The sequence below is a fragment of the Dendrobates tinctorius genome, unplaced genomic scaffold (assembly GCF_039654945.1).
Source record: "Dendrobates tinctorius isolate UK_male_01 unplaced genomic scaffold, ASM3965494v1 ptg000051l, whole genome shotgun sequence".
Classification (NCBI taxonomy): Eukaryota; Metazoa; Chordata; class Amphibia; order Anura; family Dendrobatidae; genus Dendrobates; species Dendrobates tinctorius.
Genome location: NW_027361719.1, coordinates 6,473,500 through 6,491,626, shown reverse-complemented (window position 1 = coordinate 6,491,626; position 18,127 = coordinate 6,473,500). Strand labels below are relative to the sequence as shown.

The 18,127-nt window shown below is 43.1% G+C and overlaps 1 protein-coding gene across 1 annotated transcript in view; it reads left to right on the top strand.

Moving 5' to 3' along the window:
* The window catches only part of LOC141091265 (TRAF family member-associated NF-kappa-B activator-like), a 53,428-nt gene that overhangs the window by 15,342 nt on the left and 19,959 nt on the right, over window positions 1–18,127 (top strand). The window contains exon 3 of the mRNA XM_073576724.1: window positions 9,069–9,601. Coding sequence (XP_073432825.1) covers window positions 9,069–9,601 — 533 coding nt within the window. The remainder of the gene's footprint in view (window positions 1–9,068; window positions 9,602–18,127) is intronic.

The following is an 18,127-nucleotide window of genomic DNA, read 5'->3' as shown; positions in this document are numbered from 1 at the left end:
CAAACTGCTGTGGTGAACTGCAGGCTACATGCATTACACTCCTATAATCGATATACTGTAGTTTCCAGGTTGTAAACAGGTAGCGGGCAGCCGGTTTAGACAAGCACGCCAAAAAAAAGTAGTATCATCTAAAATTAAGAGAGATAATCTCAGTTCTAAGCATAGACGTGCTCGGAACTAAAATTATTGGACAATGTAGTCATCAAGCCAGCTGACAAGGGAGGAAACATCGTAATCTGGCCAGTTGATAAATATGAGAAGCTTTCATACAACTTAAAGATAGGGATTATTACTCACTCCTCCCTCAAAACCCTATAACCATATTCTCTCAGCAGCTTGATTTGATACTGATTCAAGCCTTGGAAAAGGGGATTATCCCTAAAAAAATTCTAGATGGTTTAACAGTGAAATTTCCCAAAATCCCCCACTTTCTACCTCCTTCCCAATATTCACAAGGATCCCGTCGACCCCCCCCGGGGCATCCCATATTCTCTGGCATGGGAGGGCTGTGCGACATAATATGTAAATTCATTGATTACTATCTGAAACCTTTGGTTGAGACGCTGCCCTCTCATGTCAGGGACTCTGCTGACGTCCTGGCCAGGGTCGACGGTCTTTCCTTGGACTCCGATATGCTCTTTGTCACCGTGGACGTCGAGTCCCTCTATACATGCATTGATCATAATGATGGACTACGCACTGCATGATTTTTCCTGGAGATGAGCAATCTGGACGGATCACTTGTTGACCTGATATTAGAACTATTACAATTTGTCCTGTATCATAATTTCTTCACTTTCAGGGACCGGTATTACCTGCAGAAGCACGGCACAGCCATGGAGGTGGCCTGTGCACCCACCTACGCAAACATCTTTCTTGGTTTTTGGGAGAGAGAGGTTTTCCGTGCGGATGGGGCATGCGCCGCCGACCATGTGCAGTGCTGACTTCGTTACATTGACGATCTTTTAATTATTTGGCAGGATCAAGTCCCTGAATTGGATAAATTTATGTTTAATCTCAATAAAAATGCTTATAACATCAAGCTGATGTACAAATGGCATAAACGTAATATCGATTTTTTGGACATTACTCTATCGGTCAACAACTTTGGATCTGTCCAGACTAATATTCATCGTAAGGAAACTGTTATGATTGAGTCACCGTAGGAGGCAAAAACACAAATGCTAGCTAAGTCCAGAAAACCAGAGAAGTTGGCAACTATCAGATTGCAGACCCCTGAACCTATCAACACAACTAGCAGTAGCTGTGGGGGGTTCCTACGATGACCTAGACCCCTCGATCACAGCCGGAGAGATACATAGGCCTAAAGAAGGAAAGGGGAAATCTAACTGCCCCAGAGTAGACCCCAAAGCAATAGGCAGCCCCCCACATATAATGACGGTGAAGCAAGATGAAAACACTTACACAGACAGAAAGACAGGCTGAGCAAAGACGGGGCCCAAAAACTACCTAGATAGGAACGGATAGGAAGGCTGCTGTCTGCAATCTGCCAAAACCCTATCAGAGACAAAAGCCAACAAGCTGATATAAAAATGGCCCTGAAGCAACTAAGCTTCAAAACTAAATCAGCACTCAGGTACTTTCAGAAGACAGAGCTAACGGAACACTGCACACTCAGCAGGGAGTGGCAGAATCCAAAAAGCAAGAAAAACAAAAACAAATCTTAAATGCAAAAAGGCAAAACAGAAAACTTAGCTTTAGGAGAGCAGGAATCAGACTGGTGTCCAAGAGTCCACAGAGAAATCACCCGCAGGGCAGAAAGGGCGTAGGCTGCCTTAAATCCAGTCAGTGACTCCACTCAGCCAATCGTCTTCATTAGTCCCAGGTGCCTGATAATCAGGCTCACTACCTTCCTTCACTAGAATAGGGAGTTCACCAGGCCTCAGTGACGGAGGGGAAAATGAACTCACAACAGGAAACATCCGCAAATTCCTTTCTGCATTCCTCCTCCACACACTTTTTCTACTATCAAGGCCATTCCCATCGGCCAATTTTTGAGGGCCAAACGCACTTGTTCCACAATGGACAAATTTGAACAACAGGCAAAAGATTTGAGGTACCGTTTTCTAGAGAGAGGGTATAGTCACAGGAATATTAAGCACAGTTCAAACTATACCCCAAGGGAGAAACTACTCTGCAATCCTAATAATAATTTTAAAAAAAGGTGACGTTCAAACAAGATTTATCACCACTTTTAACTGTGAGTGAGATACTATTTGCCAAATTTGAACTAAACACTGGCCAGTCTTTAAAACAGTCTCTATACTAAACAAAGAAATTTTGGAGATACCCCTCATAACAGCTAGGAGGAGCAGAAATCTCAGGGACCACTTGTTGAGAAGTCACTACGTGGTTCCTCAGAAAAATCTGTTTAGCTCTAGGAAGCAGAGGTGGGGCTGTTATCCCTGTGGGAATTGTATGGCTTGTAATTTACATAATATCCAAAGAGCCAAGACTTTCTCTTCTGCTGATGGTACCCATAAATATACTATTACCCACTATATCTCTTGTACTACCTCTCATGTTAGGGTACTTTCACACATCAGTTTTTTACCATCAGTCTCAATTCCTTGGCTAGCAGATCCGTTGAAAAAACGGATCCGTCGCATCATTTATTCCATCCATTTCTTCCGTTTTTTGATGGATCTGCTGACATCACTGAGGCTGCGCGGAGTCCCCGGCTGACCTGAGGTGATCTAACAGCGTGGGAAAAAGTTCAGAAAATTTCCCACACTATCGAGTTAACTTTAGGTCAGCCAGGGAAAACGCTCAGCCTCACTGTTGTCAGGTGTAGTCAGTGAGGCTGCGCGGAGTCCATGGCAGCTTTACTATATGTAAACCATATGTCATATCATGACGGGTTCGGGAATGATTTTACTGAAGCCGGCAATTGATTTAGCGGCTATTATGCTATGTAGAACTCTATGAACTATAAATATATATATATATGTGTCTCAATGACATGTATATACAGTGTGTATATATACAGTCATGGCCAAAAGTTTTGAGAATGACACAAATATATTTTCACATGATCTACTGCCCTCTGGTTTTTATGTGTGTTTGTCAGATGTTTTTATCACATACAGAAATATAATTGCAATCATATTATGAGTAGCAAAAGGTAATATTGACAGTTAGAATGAGTTAATGCAGCAAGTCAATATTTGCAGTGTTGACCCTTCTTCTTCAGGACCTCAGCAATTCTCCCTGGCATGCTCTCAATCAACTTCTGGATCAAATCCTGACTGATAGTAGTCCATTCTTGCAAAATCAATGCTTTTATTTTGTCTGAATTTGAAGGTTTTTGTTTGTCCACCCGTCTCTTGATGATTGACCACAAGTTCTCAATGGGATTAAGATCTGGGGAGTTTCCAGGCCATGATCCCAAAATCTCTATGTTTTGTTCCCTGAGCCATTTAGTTATCACCTTTGCTTTATGGCAAGGTGCTCCATCATGTTGAAAAAGGCATTGTTGATCACCAAACTGCTCTTGGACGGTTGGGAGAAGTTGCTCTTGGAGGACATTCTGGTACCATTCTTTATTCATGGCTGTGTTTTTAGGCAAGACTGAGAGAAAGCCCATTCCCTTGGCTGAAAAGCAACCCCACACATGAATGGTTTCAGGATGCTTGACAGTTGGCATGAGACAAGACTGGTGGTAGCGCTCACCTGGTCTTCTCCGAATAAGCCGTTTTCCAGATGTCCCAAACAATCGAAAAGGGGATTCATCAGAGAAAATGACTTTACCCCAGTCCTCAGCAGTCCACTCCCCGTACCTCTTGCAGAATATCAGTCTGTCCATGATGTTTTTCCTGGAGAGAAGTGGCTTCTTTGCTGCCCTCCTTGAGTCCAAGCCTTGCTCCAAGAGTCTCCGCCTCACAGTGCGTGCAGATGCACGCACACTTGCCTGCTGCCATTCCTGAGCAAACTCTGTACTGCTGGTAGCCCGATCCCACAGCTGAAACACTTTTAAGAGACGGTCCTGGCGCTTGCTGGTCTTTCTTGGGTGCCCTGGAGCCTTTTTGGCAACAAGGGAACCTCTCTCCTTGAAGTTCTTGATGATGCGATAGATTGTTGACTGAGGTGCAATCTTTCTAGCTGCGATACTCTTCCCTGTTAGGCCATTTTTGTGCAGTGCAATGATGACTGCACGTGTTTCTTTAGAGATAACCATGGTTAACAGAAGAGAAACAATGATGCCAAGCACCAGCCTCCTTTTAAAGTGTCCAGTGGTGTCATTCTTACTTAATCATGACAGATTGATCTCCAGCCCTGTCCTCATCAACACCCACACCTATGTTAATGAAGCAATCACTGAAACGATGTTAGCTGGTCCTTTTAAGGCAGGGCTGCAATGATGTTGAAATGTGTTTTGGGGGATAAAGTTCATTTTCTATTCAAATATTGACATGGCAAGTAATTGCTGTTAAGCTGATCACTCTTTATAACAATCTGGAGTTTATGCAAATTGCCATTAGAAAAAATGAAGCAGTAGACTTTGTAAAAATTAATATTTGTGTCATTCTCAAAACTTTTGGCCATGACTGTATATATATATGTGTGTATTCTATGTGTATATATCTATTCTTTCTTTTGTGTCTTAACCTGTCAGGAGCATGCTCAGTTTAAAAAACGGATCCGTCGCCGGCATCCGTTATTTGACGGATGACGACGGATCTTGCGCCCATAGGCTTTCATTCTAGGAAACAACGGACAGCGACGAATCCGTCGCTGTCAGATTTTTTGATGGACACAAAAAATGTTGCTTTGTGCGTTGTGTCCGGCCGCCGGACAAAAATTTTTTCGCCGGATCCGGCGAACAACGGACGAAACGTGAGGCCATCTGTCGCTAATACAAGTCTATGAGAAAGAAACGGATCCAGCGGCATCAGTCGCCGGATCCATTTTTTTTCAAAATGGCTGATGTGACTGATGGCAAAAAACTGATGTGTGAAAAGGGCCTTATTTACTTCACTCAGTGCCCCTGTTTAAAAACGTACATTGGCTTAACATCTAGGGAATTACGTGTCAGGGTGAGGGAGCACGTACGGGACATCCTTGCAGCGAGAGAGGTGGAGGATCCTTCACTGCTTAAAACTCTGCCCAGACACTTCAGACAACACCACAATTCGGATCCCTGCGGCCTAAAAATTAGAGGCATTGATAGAGTATATGGGGGCATATGGGGTGAGAATTTAAAACAGATCTTGGCACAATCCGAAGTTAAGTGGATTGTTGAGCTGGGCACTATGTCCCCTAAGGGACTAAATGAAAAACTTAGCTTTGCTCTGTTTTTATAATTCTCTGCCTTATTTTAATTTTGTTGTGTCTGTGTCTATCTGCTCATTTGTTTTTTTTATTTCCTTATTTTAGTACTTTACTCACATTTGTCCTATTTTGATATATGGTCCTGTTCCATCTACCTTCTGATGCTTGGGATCCACTGATCTATTTGGGGTCTAAGCTGGATAATGAGGAAGATCTTCTCTAGTTATATGGAATTTGCCATGGGAATATCTAAGTGACTCAGTGTATGGGAATATCCTATAACATGAAGTCGTCCATAGGAATACTAATTGACTCTGTATATGGGAGTATTTAATTGTCTGTCTGTTAATATAACTTTTGTTCATAATTCATATATATCTGAATGATATTGATGCATGGACAGTGTATTGAAACTTATTTTCCCATAATGTACTGTGTGGGTAGGGCACGGGGATATTGCGGGGCATGGTTTAGTGCCAGCGGTTTCCCCATGCCCTGCACAAATTTATGATGGTTGCATATCCGTCTGATCCCATTATTGTGACAGTGTACTTCCTACTGCCCCTTCGCACCTTTTGATACATTCGCAATGCACGGATGACTCTTGCGCAAGCGCAATAGATCAGTGAGGGAGCACCGTTACATCACAAGCCTTCAGTAATATGGTGACGCGCATTCGCACTGTGCCCAAGTTCCCTGCATTTTGTCTAAGGCCTCTTTCAACTTACGGTGGGTGAATATGACATCACGGAGGATTTCCTCCCCGCACGCCGAAGCTGAATGCCGGAAACTGATGCACCTGGGACCTGGGCGTGGCGGTGCCATGTGCGAAGCGTGATTTGTCTATGAGTGAATGAGGGGCCATATAAACTGGACAAGGTAGGACATGACATATACACTCACTGGCCACTTTATTAGGTACACCATGCTAGTAAGGGGTTGGACCCCCTTTTGCCTTCAGAACTGCCTCAATTCTTCGTGGCAGAGATTCAACAAGGTGCTGGAAGCATTCCTCAGAGATTTTGGACCATATTGACATGATGGCATCACACAGTTGGCGCAGATTTGTCGGCTGCACATCCCTGATGCGAATCTCCCGTTCCACCACATCCCAAAGATGCTCTATTGGATTGAGATCTGGTGACTGAGGAGGCCATTTGAGTACAGTAAACTCATTGTCATGTTCAAGAAACCAATCTGAGATGATTCGAGCTTTATGACATGGCGCATTATCCTGCTGAAAGTAGCCATCAGATGTTGGGTACATTGTGGTCATAAAGGGATGGACATGGTCAGCAACAATACTCTGGTAGGCTGTGGCGTTGCAACGATGCTCAATTGGTACCAAGGGGCCCAAAGAGTGCCCAGAAAAAATTCCCCACACCATGACACCACCACCACCAGCCTGAACCGTTGATACAAGGCAGGATGGATCCATGCTTTCATGTTGTTTACGCCAAATTCTGACCCTACCATCCGAATGTCGCAGCAGAAATCGAGACTCATCAGACCAGGCAACGTTTTTCCAATCTTCTACTGTCCAATTTCGATGAGCTTGTGCAAATTGTAGCCTCAGTTTCCTGTTCTTAGCTGAGAGGAGTGGTACCCAGTGTGGTCTTCTGCTGCTGTAGCCCATCTGCCTCAAAGTTCGACGCACTGTGCGTTCAGAGATGCTCTTCTGCCTACCTTGGTTGTAACGGGTGGCAATTTGAGTCACTGTTGCCTTTCTATCAGCTCGAACCAGTCTGCCCATTCTCCTCTGACCTCTGGCATCAACATGGCATTTCCGGCCACAGAACTGCCGCTCACTGGATTTTTTTTCTTTTTCGGACCATTCTCTGTAAACCCTAGAGATGGTTGTGCGTGAAAATCCCAGTAGATCAGCAGTTTCTGAAATACTCAGACCAGCCCTTCTGGCACCAACAATCATGCCACGTTCAAAGGCACTCAAATCACCTTTCTTCACCATACTGATGCTCGGTTTGAACTGCAGGAGATTGTCTTGACCATGTCTACATGCCTAAATGCACTGAGTTGCCGCCATGTGATTGGCTGATTAGAAATTAAGTCTTAACACACAGTTGGACAGGTGTACCTAATAAAGTGGCCAGTGAGTGTACACCTCCCCTTGAGAAAGCGATAAGCGAAACGCATGTCGCATTGTGTACAGGCGTAAATATATGGGTATGTGTTGAATTATATATACTATCTGGCATGTCTATGTGTTTGTACTATCTGCACTTTATGATCTGATCTGAATCGCTCTTGCTTAGCTCATTTAATACATGCTGATGTGTCAGTGCTTTTATGAACTTTCTAAATCCCATAGCCTGTACTTATCTCCACTTTCCCACCCTGTGTGTCTTACTTGGGTAAAAACTCTTTTCCTCTGATGGTATGTTCTGTATATGTCAATTGTGACTTTGTAACATTTTATGAATTCTTGTATCTTTAATAAAATTTACTATGTTTTAACACTCTTTCTGTGAGTGGTGTGGTTTAATATTTGGTATCCATTCTTTAGGTGGCTGGAAGCACGCCAGTAGGTAGATTTATAGAAAGTACAGTAGGTACAGATTGTTTGGGTGCCACTCTGTACAGCACAAAGATTTCAGTCTTCTGGCTAAATGTCTGTATAATGTTTTGAATGTTTTCTGTTGTCTGGTTAAATTACCCATATAACAAAGTAAAATAGTTACGGTGAATGAACTGTGTAGGAGTTAATTTTCTCACCCCTGACTCCTCTGTATCCAGATGAACACTCCCCGGTAAATGACTTACACATGGGGTTGAGTCACTTGGCCTTTTTTCCAACACTTCCATGAACACCACTTCTTACAAGTCTTCTCAAAACGATAAGTGTAAATTGGTCCCACTACTTGCTGCCAGTTCTGAGCTGATGGCACTGCTAAACATCTTCTGGGTTGGTTGGAAGGAAAGTAAGCATGATGTGTTTTTAATCTGCTACACTAAGTTCCCTTGGTCAGCCACTGCGTTATGGTCCTTAATGTTGCTCATTTCTTGGTGTCCTCAGTTTTGAGAAATATAGGCAAATATTTACCAATCATGCAATGCCATCAGTGAGGTGTCCAACTTGCTTCAAATCTATACTTTAGCAGAGCAACAACCAAAAACATATAGCCAATGCCATTAAAAACTATTTTCAGTGTAAAGAACAATGAGTCCTCGAAGTAATGATATGGCTCAAAAAAAACCCTGATCTCAACATCATCATAGTTATGACTAAGGGATCTGCATGGCCTTGAAACATGTAGGTCAAGTGTTTCTTAAATAATTTTTGTCTTTGAAATTTTAGAGTGACCAAATATGTTTTTATAAAAAAATCTTCTTTTCAATTGCGGATACTGAAATTATTCACTTTAACTTTTCACATCCTGACAACTGGCCAACACCCTTGTCAGTGCACCGTACCCAACAAGCTACCTAGCTAGTAACCTTGAAGTGTTGAGCTGAGGAATTTTGTTTTTCTATAATAGTCCCTATACCCTACAGCAATGTCTACGCTGTCAACACCACGTGCCAACTCTGCCTCATATGCCCCAATAAGTCATTGATATTTTTCTTTACTGTGTTTAAAAAAAAACATTTCAATATGGTTTATATGAATTTGACACTATCACATGACAAACGGTAAGTTATTATAATAGAAGTGGTCAGGGCTTTAGCACTGCATAGTATTATGTAATGTTTGGTGTTTGCCCTACGTACTACCTTAACAACCTATGCAAAGGGTAACATCATGCTTCATATTGCAGAAATGCCTGTTTCAAAACCAATTCAGTGCACCGACACAGGGAGTGACGCTTGCTCTGAAAGTACGTTCTTCAGGTTGAAAGTAAAAGAAGACCAATGTGTTGAAGCCTCCAAGAGTAACGCCAATGGTGTGCTTGTGCCTTCAGATCCAAAAGAACGTTCCAGTCTATTGTTGGACTTAGATGTACGGTTTCCACCGTGTGAGGACCAATACAATTTCCTGGCCAGTGCAACGGATAAACAAGAGGCAACTGTGGGTATACCATGTCCAGATATCACCTTGGATAAGAAAGAAGTAAATTCTAACTATGCTTTATTTATCCAAAATTACACTCCAAAATTTTTGGCTATGGACAATGCGGGAGATAAAATTGCCCCTGCAAAATTATATCTTGACTTTTTGACTAGAGATCATAATTTTAGCTTATCAAACATGTATGAAGAAGATTTAAGCTTCCTGCATTCAAAGGACATATCACCTGAAGCATTCTTGGAACAACAAAAGAATTCTAACGGAGTGCGAGGACCAGCCCAGGTATGGAAATAATTTTCTACTGTGTATCCTAAAGTGATAGACTTTTCACATATCCTGAGAATTTTTATTTTAATATACAGTATACTTGAATACTCTAATAACCTACGAAATAGCAATGCATCTTTTCTCTATATTGTGCTAATCTTCTGCTATTTTGTTTGTATTTGTGTGAGTACATGTGGATTATCCTTACCCTTAGGGTAAGTGCAGATGGCCCAATTTTCTGTCTGAGTGCGATCCAACAAAACATCATATGGCACTCGGGCCAACGTTATTCTATAGGGCCGCGAAAATGTCAGATTGTTCTGGGAGAATAAATTACCTCACTTTCGGAGGCGATGCTGGTGTGTGCTCACTTATTCTTTACTTAAACTGTGCAATGATAGTGCAATCTGTTGCCGGCTTCTCACTTCTGATCAGAGCCGGCGAGAGAGCACATTGTCACTGTGCACTGAGAAGAACAGTTCACAGTGATCGGAACTGAAAACCAATGTATGATCAGTAGAGTGGGTACTAGCCCAACCCCTGAAATGGAGATCATTGATGATGCTTTGTTTCAGACAGGGAGTAGAGGCTGTGGCCATGACCGCAGCCTCTGCCCCGGATGATGCTTTATTTGAGTATCCCAGCATGCACTGGAGATTCTCAAACAAAGCGTTATCAAAGAGGAAGTAGTAGAAAAAAAATGGAGTTAAGGTACTGTCACACTTAGCGATGCACCAGCGATCCCGACCAGCGATATGACGCGGTCAGGATCGCTGGTGCATCGCTAAGTGGTCGCTAGTGAGCTGCCACACAGGCAGATCTCACCAGCGACATCGCAGGAGTCGGGGGTCGCTACTTACCTGTCAGACGAGACGATCCTGACGTCCTCCCACCCGCGTCCACGCGTCGCTCATCTCCACAGCAGGAAGCTGACGACGAGAAACGGTCCAGGACGTTCTCGCGCGATCAGCGATAACCAGCGGGGGAGCGGTCGGAGGTAAGTATCAGACATCGCGATATCGCTTAGTGTGACAGACCCTTTAGATAGTTTAGTTATTGAATGATAGGGAATTTTTAATTAGATAGAGTTTTGGATGAAAGTAAAATTTAGTTTCGGATCACCCATTTAAATCATGTGCATTGAGCAATCTTTCCTTTATTATTTAGCATCCCCCGTTGTTATATACAGCACTGTCCCATTGTAGCGCCGGCATCCCTGCGTGGTCCCCCTCCCTCCTCCTGGCAGGTACCCTGACATACTCACTGCCCCTGCCATGGCGGTGTACTCGCTTCCTTCTTCCTCCTCCCTGTCTTCTGTGCATGCTGTACAGGCTTCCGGCGGTGCACCTATTACATGCATGCTTTCCTATTCTTAAAGGGGCAGCACATGCACCTTAAAAAATGTTCCCAGCCAATGGCTGAGAGACATTTAGTATAAAATGCACCCTGCCCATTAGGGAGGTGCCTGAGCAACCCCTGTAGTTTTCCTACATTGTGTGTGTACAACTGTTTGTTGCCAATTCCCTCATCCTAGTTCAAGTTAGTTCTGTTACCCTGAAGCCGCTTCTGCGGTGCCTAAACTCTGAAGCCGCTCCGGCGGCACCTGAACTCTGTAGCCACACCCGCGAACCCGGAGCCTAAAGCCACACTGGCTGTACCCGAACCCTGAATCCACACTTGTCTGAACAGGCTCCAAATCCAGCCTTGTCTGTGACTCTAAATCCAGTCCCTATCAGCATATCTGCCCCTTTAGGTTCAGCAGCTGCAGTAATGGCAACTGCCTAGGAGTGGTAGGCACTTTGCTACGCCCATCCTAGGTGAGCCCTACTCTGTGGCACAGTGGTTCCGCGAACCACGTATGCCAGCTTATTACATGAGATTCCCTTCTGTTATGTATTGCACCTTATTTTATTATATATAACGTCCTCTTATGATTTATATTTCCTATTACATACTATCCTCTATTATGTATAGTGCTATGTTATTTATAGCGCTGTTCATAAAGGAAAAACAAAAATCTGTCTCTGTTATTTTGCATCTACAGGTGTGCACCATGACCTATCACATTCAGAGATTCATGTGACATGTCATATAATATATCGGATGGAGCGCCATCTAAACTGCCCAGTGCCCTATGTTCTGACACCCTCACTCTGTTCAGGGAGAATTAGTTGACAGACAGTTAAACTCTTTCTTCTGGATGCATTGAGGTAGATGCAGGGGGACCTTTACAGCTATTTTTGATACGATCAGTGTAAAAATACAAGAAAAATAAAATCAGAAGAGACTATTCAATAAGACATCATGAAGAACAGAGCAGCTGCAGCAGACAATACTGTAAGAGCTAGCAAGGGAACACAATAACCCACCAACTGTGCTATGTTGCGGTAAGCCACCAGAATGACTGAAAGTCTAGGGACAATCAGCATTTCAGCTTCCAAGGGGTGAAAATGTCAGCTGTAAAAGGGAATGGGCGAGGCTAGTTAAGAGGCTGATTGAAAATTACTGAGGTCTAAGGAGCAAAAGTTAGACTGCACAAGTAAAGGCCCCGTCACACTAAGCGACTTACCAGCGATCCCGACACCGATATGAAGGTGTCAGGATCGCTGGTAAATCGCTATGTGATAGCTGGTGAGCTGTCACACAGACAGCTTCATCAGCGATCAGCACAGCGATGCCGAGCGCCCGGCATCGCTGGCCATTCTGTAAAAAATAGAATCAAAATAAAAAATATAGTTATTCTCACCTTCCGACGTCCTGTTCAGCCATCCCGCCTCTCTCCACGCTCCGGTCCCAGTGATCCTTTGCACGAATGACCGCGAGATGTCACGGTCTCGCGGGATAACAAAGTCTCGCGGTCATTCGTGCAAAGGATCACTGGGACCGGAGCGTGGAGAGAGGCGGGATGGCTGAACGCGACGTCGGGGAAGAGTCTTGAGGAGATCATTTGCATATTCCCAGTGCCTTCTGGGATAAGTGAAGAGTCTCCGCGAGCTCAACGATCACTGGGTTTTGGCCGTTGCAGCTGAAAAGAGGAAATCGGAAAACCAGGGGAAGAGTCTTGAGGAGATCATTTGCATATTCCCAGTGCCTTCTGGGATAAGTGAAGAGTCTCCGCGAGCTCAACGATCACTGGGTTTTGGCCGTTGCAGCTGAAAAGAGGAAATCGGAAAAACCGCGCGCCGGCTCATCTTTCATCGTTTTTAAGAAATCTCAAGATGGAAGAGGCCAGGAGCCATTTGGTGAGCTGCATTTCTTGCTACATGTTCACAGATTTACCAGTGGAAAAGCCAAACTTCACATGCCACAAATGCAAGCTTGTGTCCCTGTTGGAGGAAAAGTTGCAAAATCTCGAAGAGAGGTTAGCTACGTTGAAGATCATTAAGGAAGGTGAAGAGTTCTTGGACAGAGCAGAATTATCTCTTCATGTTACAGAAAGAGAAGAAATTCGAAGTGCACCTGAAGAAACAGAGGAATGGAGACATGTGACCCAGAGAAGCAGGAGGATCAGGAGGCAGTCAGCACCCATACTGCTCAGAAACCAGTACCAGGCTCTCACGCAGGAAAACGATGAAGAAATACATCAGGATAAGACTTTGCCAACAAACAGCAACCTTGTACGCCCTCAGAGTCCTCCTGGATGGAGAAAGAAAAATGTTGTGAAGAAGAAACGGAGAGTGGTGGTCATGGGGGATTCCCTGCTGAGAGGAACAGAGGCCGCTATCTGCAGACCGGATATAACTTCAAGAGAAATGTGCTGTCTTCCAGGTGCAAAAATTAAAGATGTGTCTGACAGGATATCAGGACTCTTCAGACCTACAGATGACTACCCATTCCTGCTACTACATGTGGGGACAAATGACACCGCAAGAAACGACCTGGAAACCATCTGCAGAGACTTTGAAGACTTAGGCAAGAAAGTGAAAGAACTGGGAGCGCAGGTGGTATTCTCTTCCATCCTCCCAGTGGATGGCCATGGACCAAGGAGGTGGAATAAGATTCTGCAGGTGAACAACTGGCTACGTCGATGGTGCCGTCAGCAACGATTTGGATTTCTGGATCACGGAGTGAACTACTTATACGATGGACTACTTGCTAGAGATGGGGTGCACCTTACGAAGACTGGAAAGCATGTATTTGGAAGTCGCCTTGCTACACTTATAAGGAGAGCTTTAAACTAGAACAACATGGGAAGGGAAGCAAAAGACCAGAAAAAGCCATACACCTGACAAATGCTATTGAGAACTCTGCTATTAGAAGTGGAAAGGAAGAACAAAGACGAAAGAATCTAATTAATAAAAATATTGGAGAAAGAGAAACCAATCACAAACTAAAATGTTTCTATACTAATGCACAAAGCATGGGCAACAAACAAGGAGAATTGGAACTACTAACACAGGAAAAGAAATATGATGTCATTGGAATCACTGAAACTTGGGGGGACAATACACATGATTGGAATACAAGACTAGAAGGATACAACTTATATGCAAGAAACAGACTTGATAAACGAGGAGGGGTGTCGCATTGTATGTTCGAAACGCGTATATCTGCACAGAGATTGAAGCTTCAGAGACTGGGAGTTCTGTGGAAACTGTTTGGGTAAGAATACAAGGACAGAACAATGGAAAGGACACCATTGTAGGCATTTACTACAGGCCGCCTGTGCAAGCCGAAGATATGGATGAACTCTTTATGCATCAGATGGCCAAGTTCTCCAAAAAATATGACATAGTTGTCATGGGAGATTTCAACTATCCAGACATTTGTTGGGAATCTCTCTCAGGCAAAACTAACAGGTCAAGGAAATTCTTATCCTCTCTTGCTGACAACTTTATCTTCCAAAAGGTAAGGGAGAAAACAAGGGGAACTGCTACCTTGGATCTAATCCTTATAAACAGGGAGGAAATGATTGAGGAGGTAAAAGTGGCTGGGACCCTAGGAGGTAGCGACCATGCTATTTTAGAATTTTGGATAACTAGAGGCGGAAGACCTGTGAAGACTCAGACGTCAAGGTTAGATTTCAGAAAGGCAGATTTTAAGGGATTCAGAAAGAGAATTGGAGGGATCCAATGGCTGGATATCCTTAAAGACAAAAATGTCCAGGAAGGATGGGAAATCTTGAAAATTGAAATTCTCAAAGCACAGTTGTTAACAATTCCGAAAAGAGGGAAGAATAGGAAGCATTTAAGGAAACCAGGATGGATGAACACAGAACTTAAGCACATGCTAAAAAGGAAGAAAAAAATGTTTATAAAATGGAAAGAGGGAGGCATATCTAAAGAAGAATATAACGCTGTCTGCAGAACCTGCAGGGTACAAATCAGATTAGCTAAAGCTGAAAATGAACTGAGGCTTGCAAGAGATGTCAAAAACAATAATAAAGGATTTTGGGGATATGTCAAAAGTAAAAGAAAAGTCAAAGATGCTATAGGATTTTTACAGGATTAAAATGATGAAATGGTAAGACAGGATGTTGAGAAGGCTGAACTTTTAAATTCCTATTTTGCATCTGTTTTCTCTCAGAAAGGAAATGCAACATCAACTGTTATTCACTGTCCTATTAAGGGAATAGAAGAATCCAGGATATCTATAAACAGAAAGATAGTGAGGAAACACTTAGCTAACCTAAATGAATTCAAGTCTCCAGGTCCAGATGAATTACACCCCAGAGTACTGAAGGAGATAGCAGAAGACATTTTTGAACCCCTATCCATAATCTTTGAAAATTCTTGGAGAACAGGAGAAGTGCCAGAAGACTGGAGAAGAGCAAATGTTGTTCCTATCTTCAAAAAGGGGAAGAAGGTGGACCCAGGCAACTATAGGCCTGTGAGTCTGACTTCTATACCAGGAAAGATCTTTGAACAAATTATTAAACAACATGTATGTCAATACCTGGATAAGAATGAAGTGATTAAACAGAGTCAGCATGGGTTTGTAACTAATAAGTCATGTCAGACTAACTTAATTTCCTTCTATGACGGTATCACTGATTGGGTGGATCAAGGAAATGCTCTAGATATAGTATATCTTGACTTCAGCAAAGCATTTGACAAAGTCTCTCATACAATCCTTATTGAAAAAATGACTAAGTATGGAATGGACAAGGCAACTGTTAGGTGGATTCATAACTGGCTTAGTGATCGGACCCAAAGAGTGGTCGTAAATGGCTGCACATCCAGTTGGAAGAATGTCTCAAGTGGGGTACCACAGGGCTCTGTCCTGGGCCCTGTATTGTTCAACATCTTTATCAACGATTAAGATGAAGGAATTGAGGGTAAACTGATTAAATTTGCTGATGACACAAAGCTAGGAGGGATAGCTAATACTAGAGAAGAGAGAGAGAGGATTCAAAAAGATTTAAATAAACTGGAGAAGTGGGCAGCAACTAACAGAATGGTTTTTAACAGGGAGAAATGCAAAGTACTACATCTGGGCAATAAAAATGAAAAAAGCATATATAGAATGGGAGGAATAGGGCTAAGTGAGAGCACATGTGAAAAAGACTTGGGTATACTAATAGATCACAGACTGAATATGAGTCAACAGTGTGATGCAGCAGCAAAAAAGGCAAATGCAATTCTAGGATGTATTAACAGAAGCATACAGTCTAGATCACGTGAAGTCATTATTTCCCTCTACTCCTCTTTGGTCAGACCTCATCTGGAATATTGTGTCCAGTTTTGGGCACCACATTTTAAAAAAGACATCAACAAACTGGAGCAAGTTCAGAAAAGAGCGACCAGAATGATGACCGGTCTGCAAACCCTGTCTTATGAGGAAAGGTTGCAGGATTTGGGAATGTTTAGTTTGCAAAAGAGAAGACTGAGAGACTTAATAGCTGTCTACAAATATCTAAAGGGCTGTCACATTGTAGAAGGATCAACTTTATTCTCATTTGCACAAGGAAAGACTAGAAGCAATGGGATGAAACTGAATGGGAGGAGACACAGATTAGATATTAGAAAAAACTTTTTGACAGTTAGAGTGATCAATGAGTGGAACAGGCTGCCAGGAGAAGTGGTGAGTTCTCCTTCAATGGAAGTCTTCAAACAGAGGCTGGACAGACATCTGACTGGGATGATTTAGCGAATCCTGCTTTGAGCAGGGGGTTGGACCAGATGGCCCAGGAGGTCCCTTCCAACTCTACGATTCTATTCTATGATTCTAAGGTGAGAATAACTATATTTTTTATTTTTTTTATTATTTTTTACACCTGATCGCTGGTCTCCCGCCTGTCACACACAGCGATGCGTGCTGGCCAGCGGGAGACCAGCGACCAAAGAAATGTCCAGAGATTTCTTGCAGCGATCAGCGATACCGGCAGGGGGGCCGCTCGCTGATCGCTGTCACACACAGCGATCTCGCTGGTGAGATCGCTGTTATGTCACAAAAGTTGTGACTCAGCAGCGATCTCGCTACCGAGATTGCTTAGTGAGACGGGGCCTTAACAAATGGGGAAGAAATAAACAGGCCTTAATGGGAGAACCATGACAACAGATGGCAGTGTTGGTTATATTATCTCAAGATGTTCACAAAAGCTGAAAGTAAACTAGTTATATGCATTTCTGTGAAGGCATGACATCCCTGTCTGGAGTTCAGGGAATACCACATAAAAACTTCATCTAGAGATAAAAAGAATAAGTTCAGAAATGGGTTAAAGAAATAACTTTCCTCTTTGCATGGGGATCTTGATTTTCACCTTCCTTATCTTTCCATCTTGGCATGGAAAGACTTTGGTAACCAATCCTAGAGGCCACTCATTCCTTTAGACTGGGTGTTCTTTACTAGGACAACACCTCCAAGTTCTATGTTGGGCCTACTATCTTGTAATTTGTCTCTTGCCTGTAACGTAGAAAGGTATTGTTTTCTCCACTTGGTCCAGAAAAGGTCTGATAACATTTGGACTTTCTTCCACTGGGATTTGTACAAGTCTTTAGTAGTTAACTACCCATGTGTTTCTGTGTTTACATTGAATTTCTGGGTGAGAAGAATTGAAGGTGTAAGCAAAGATGGGTCTTCTGGATCACTGGATATGAAAGCCAGTGGTATAGTTTATAATGGTTACTACCTTAGCCATGAAAGTAGTGAGAGTCTCGTAAGTGAGTTTTGAAGGGCCTAGTTGCAGAAGGATGGATTTGAGGATTCTGCGAGCAATGCGGATCACGTGCTCCTAAACACCTTCGGTATGAGATGAGTAGGGTAGGTTGAAGGTCCACGTGCAACCCAGTTTGGAAAGACATCTTTCTACTTAAACATCCAGGTTTGAAGGAATCTTTAGTTCACCACAAGCTCCAACAAAGTTAGATCCTCTGTTGGAACAGATATGCTTTACACGACCTCTGAGAGAAATGAGGGCATTTATGAAGCGAGACGTGTCCATTGCCTCGACGACTTCTATGTGCACAGCTCTAATACTTGAACATGTGAATAAGACAGCCCAGCGCTTGCTGTTTGCATGTTCTCCCATAGTATGATGTGCGGTAACAGACCAGGGACCTTGCACGGCAAGACCCATGTTGGTAAAGGGGGATTCAGTAC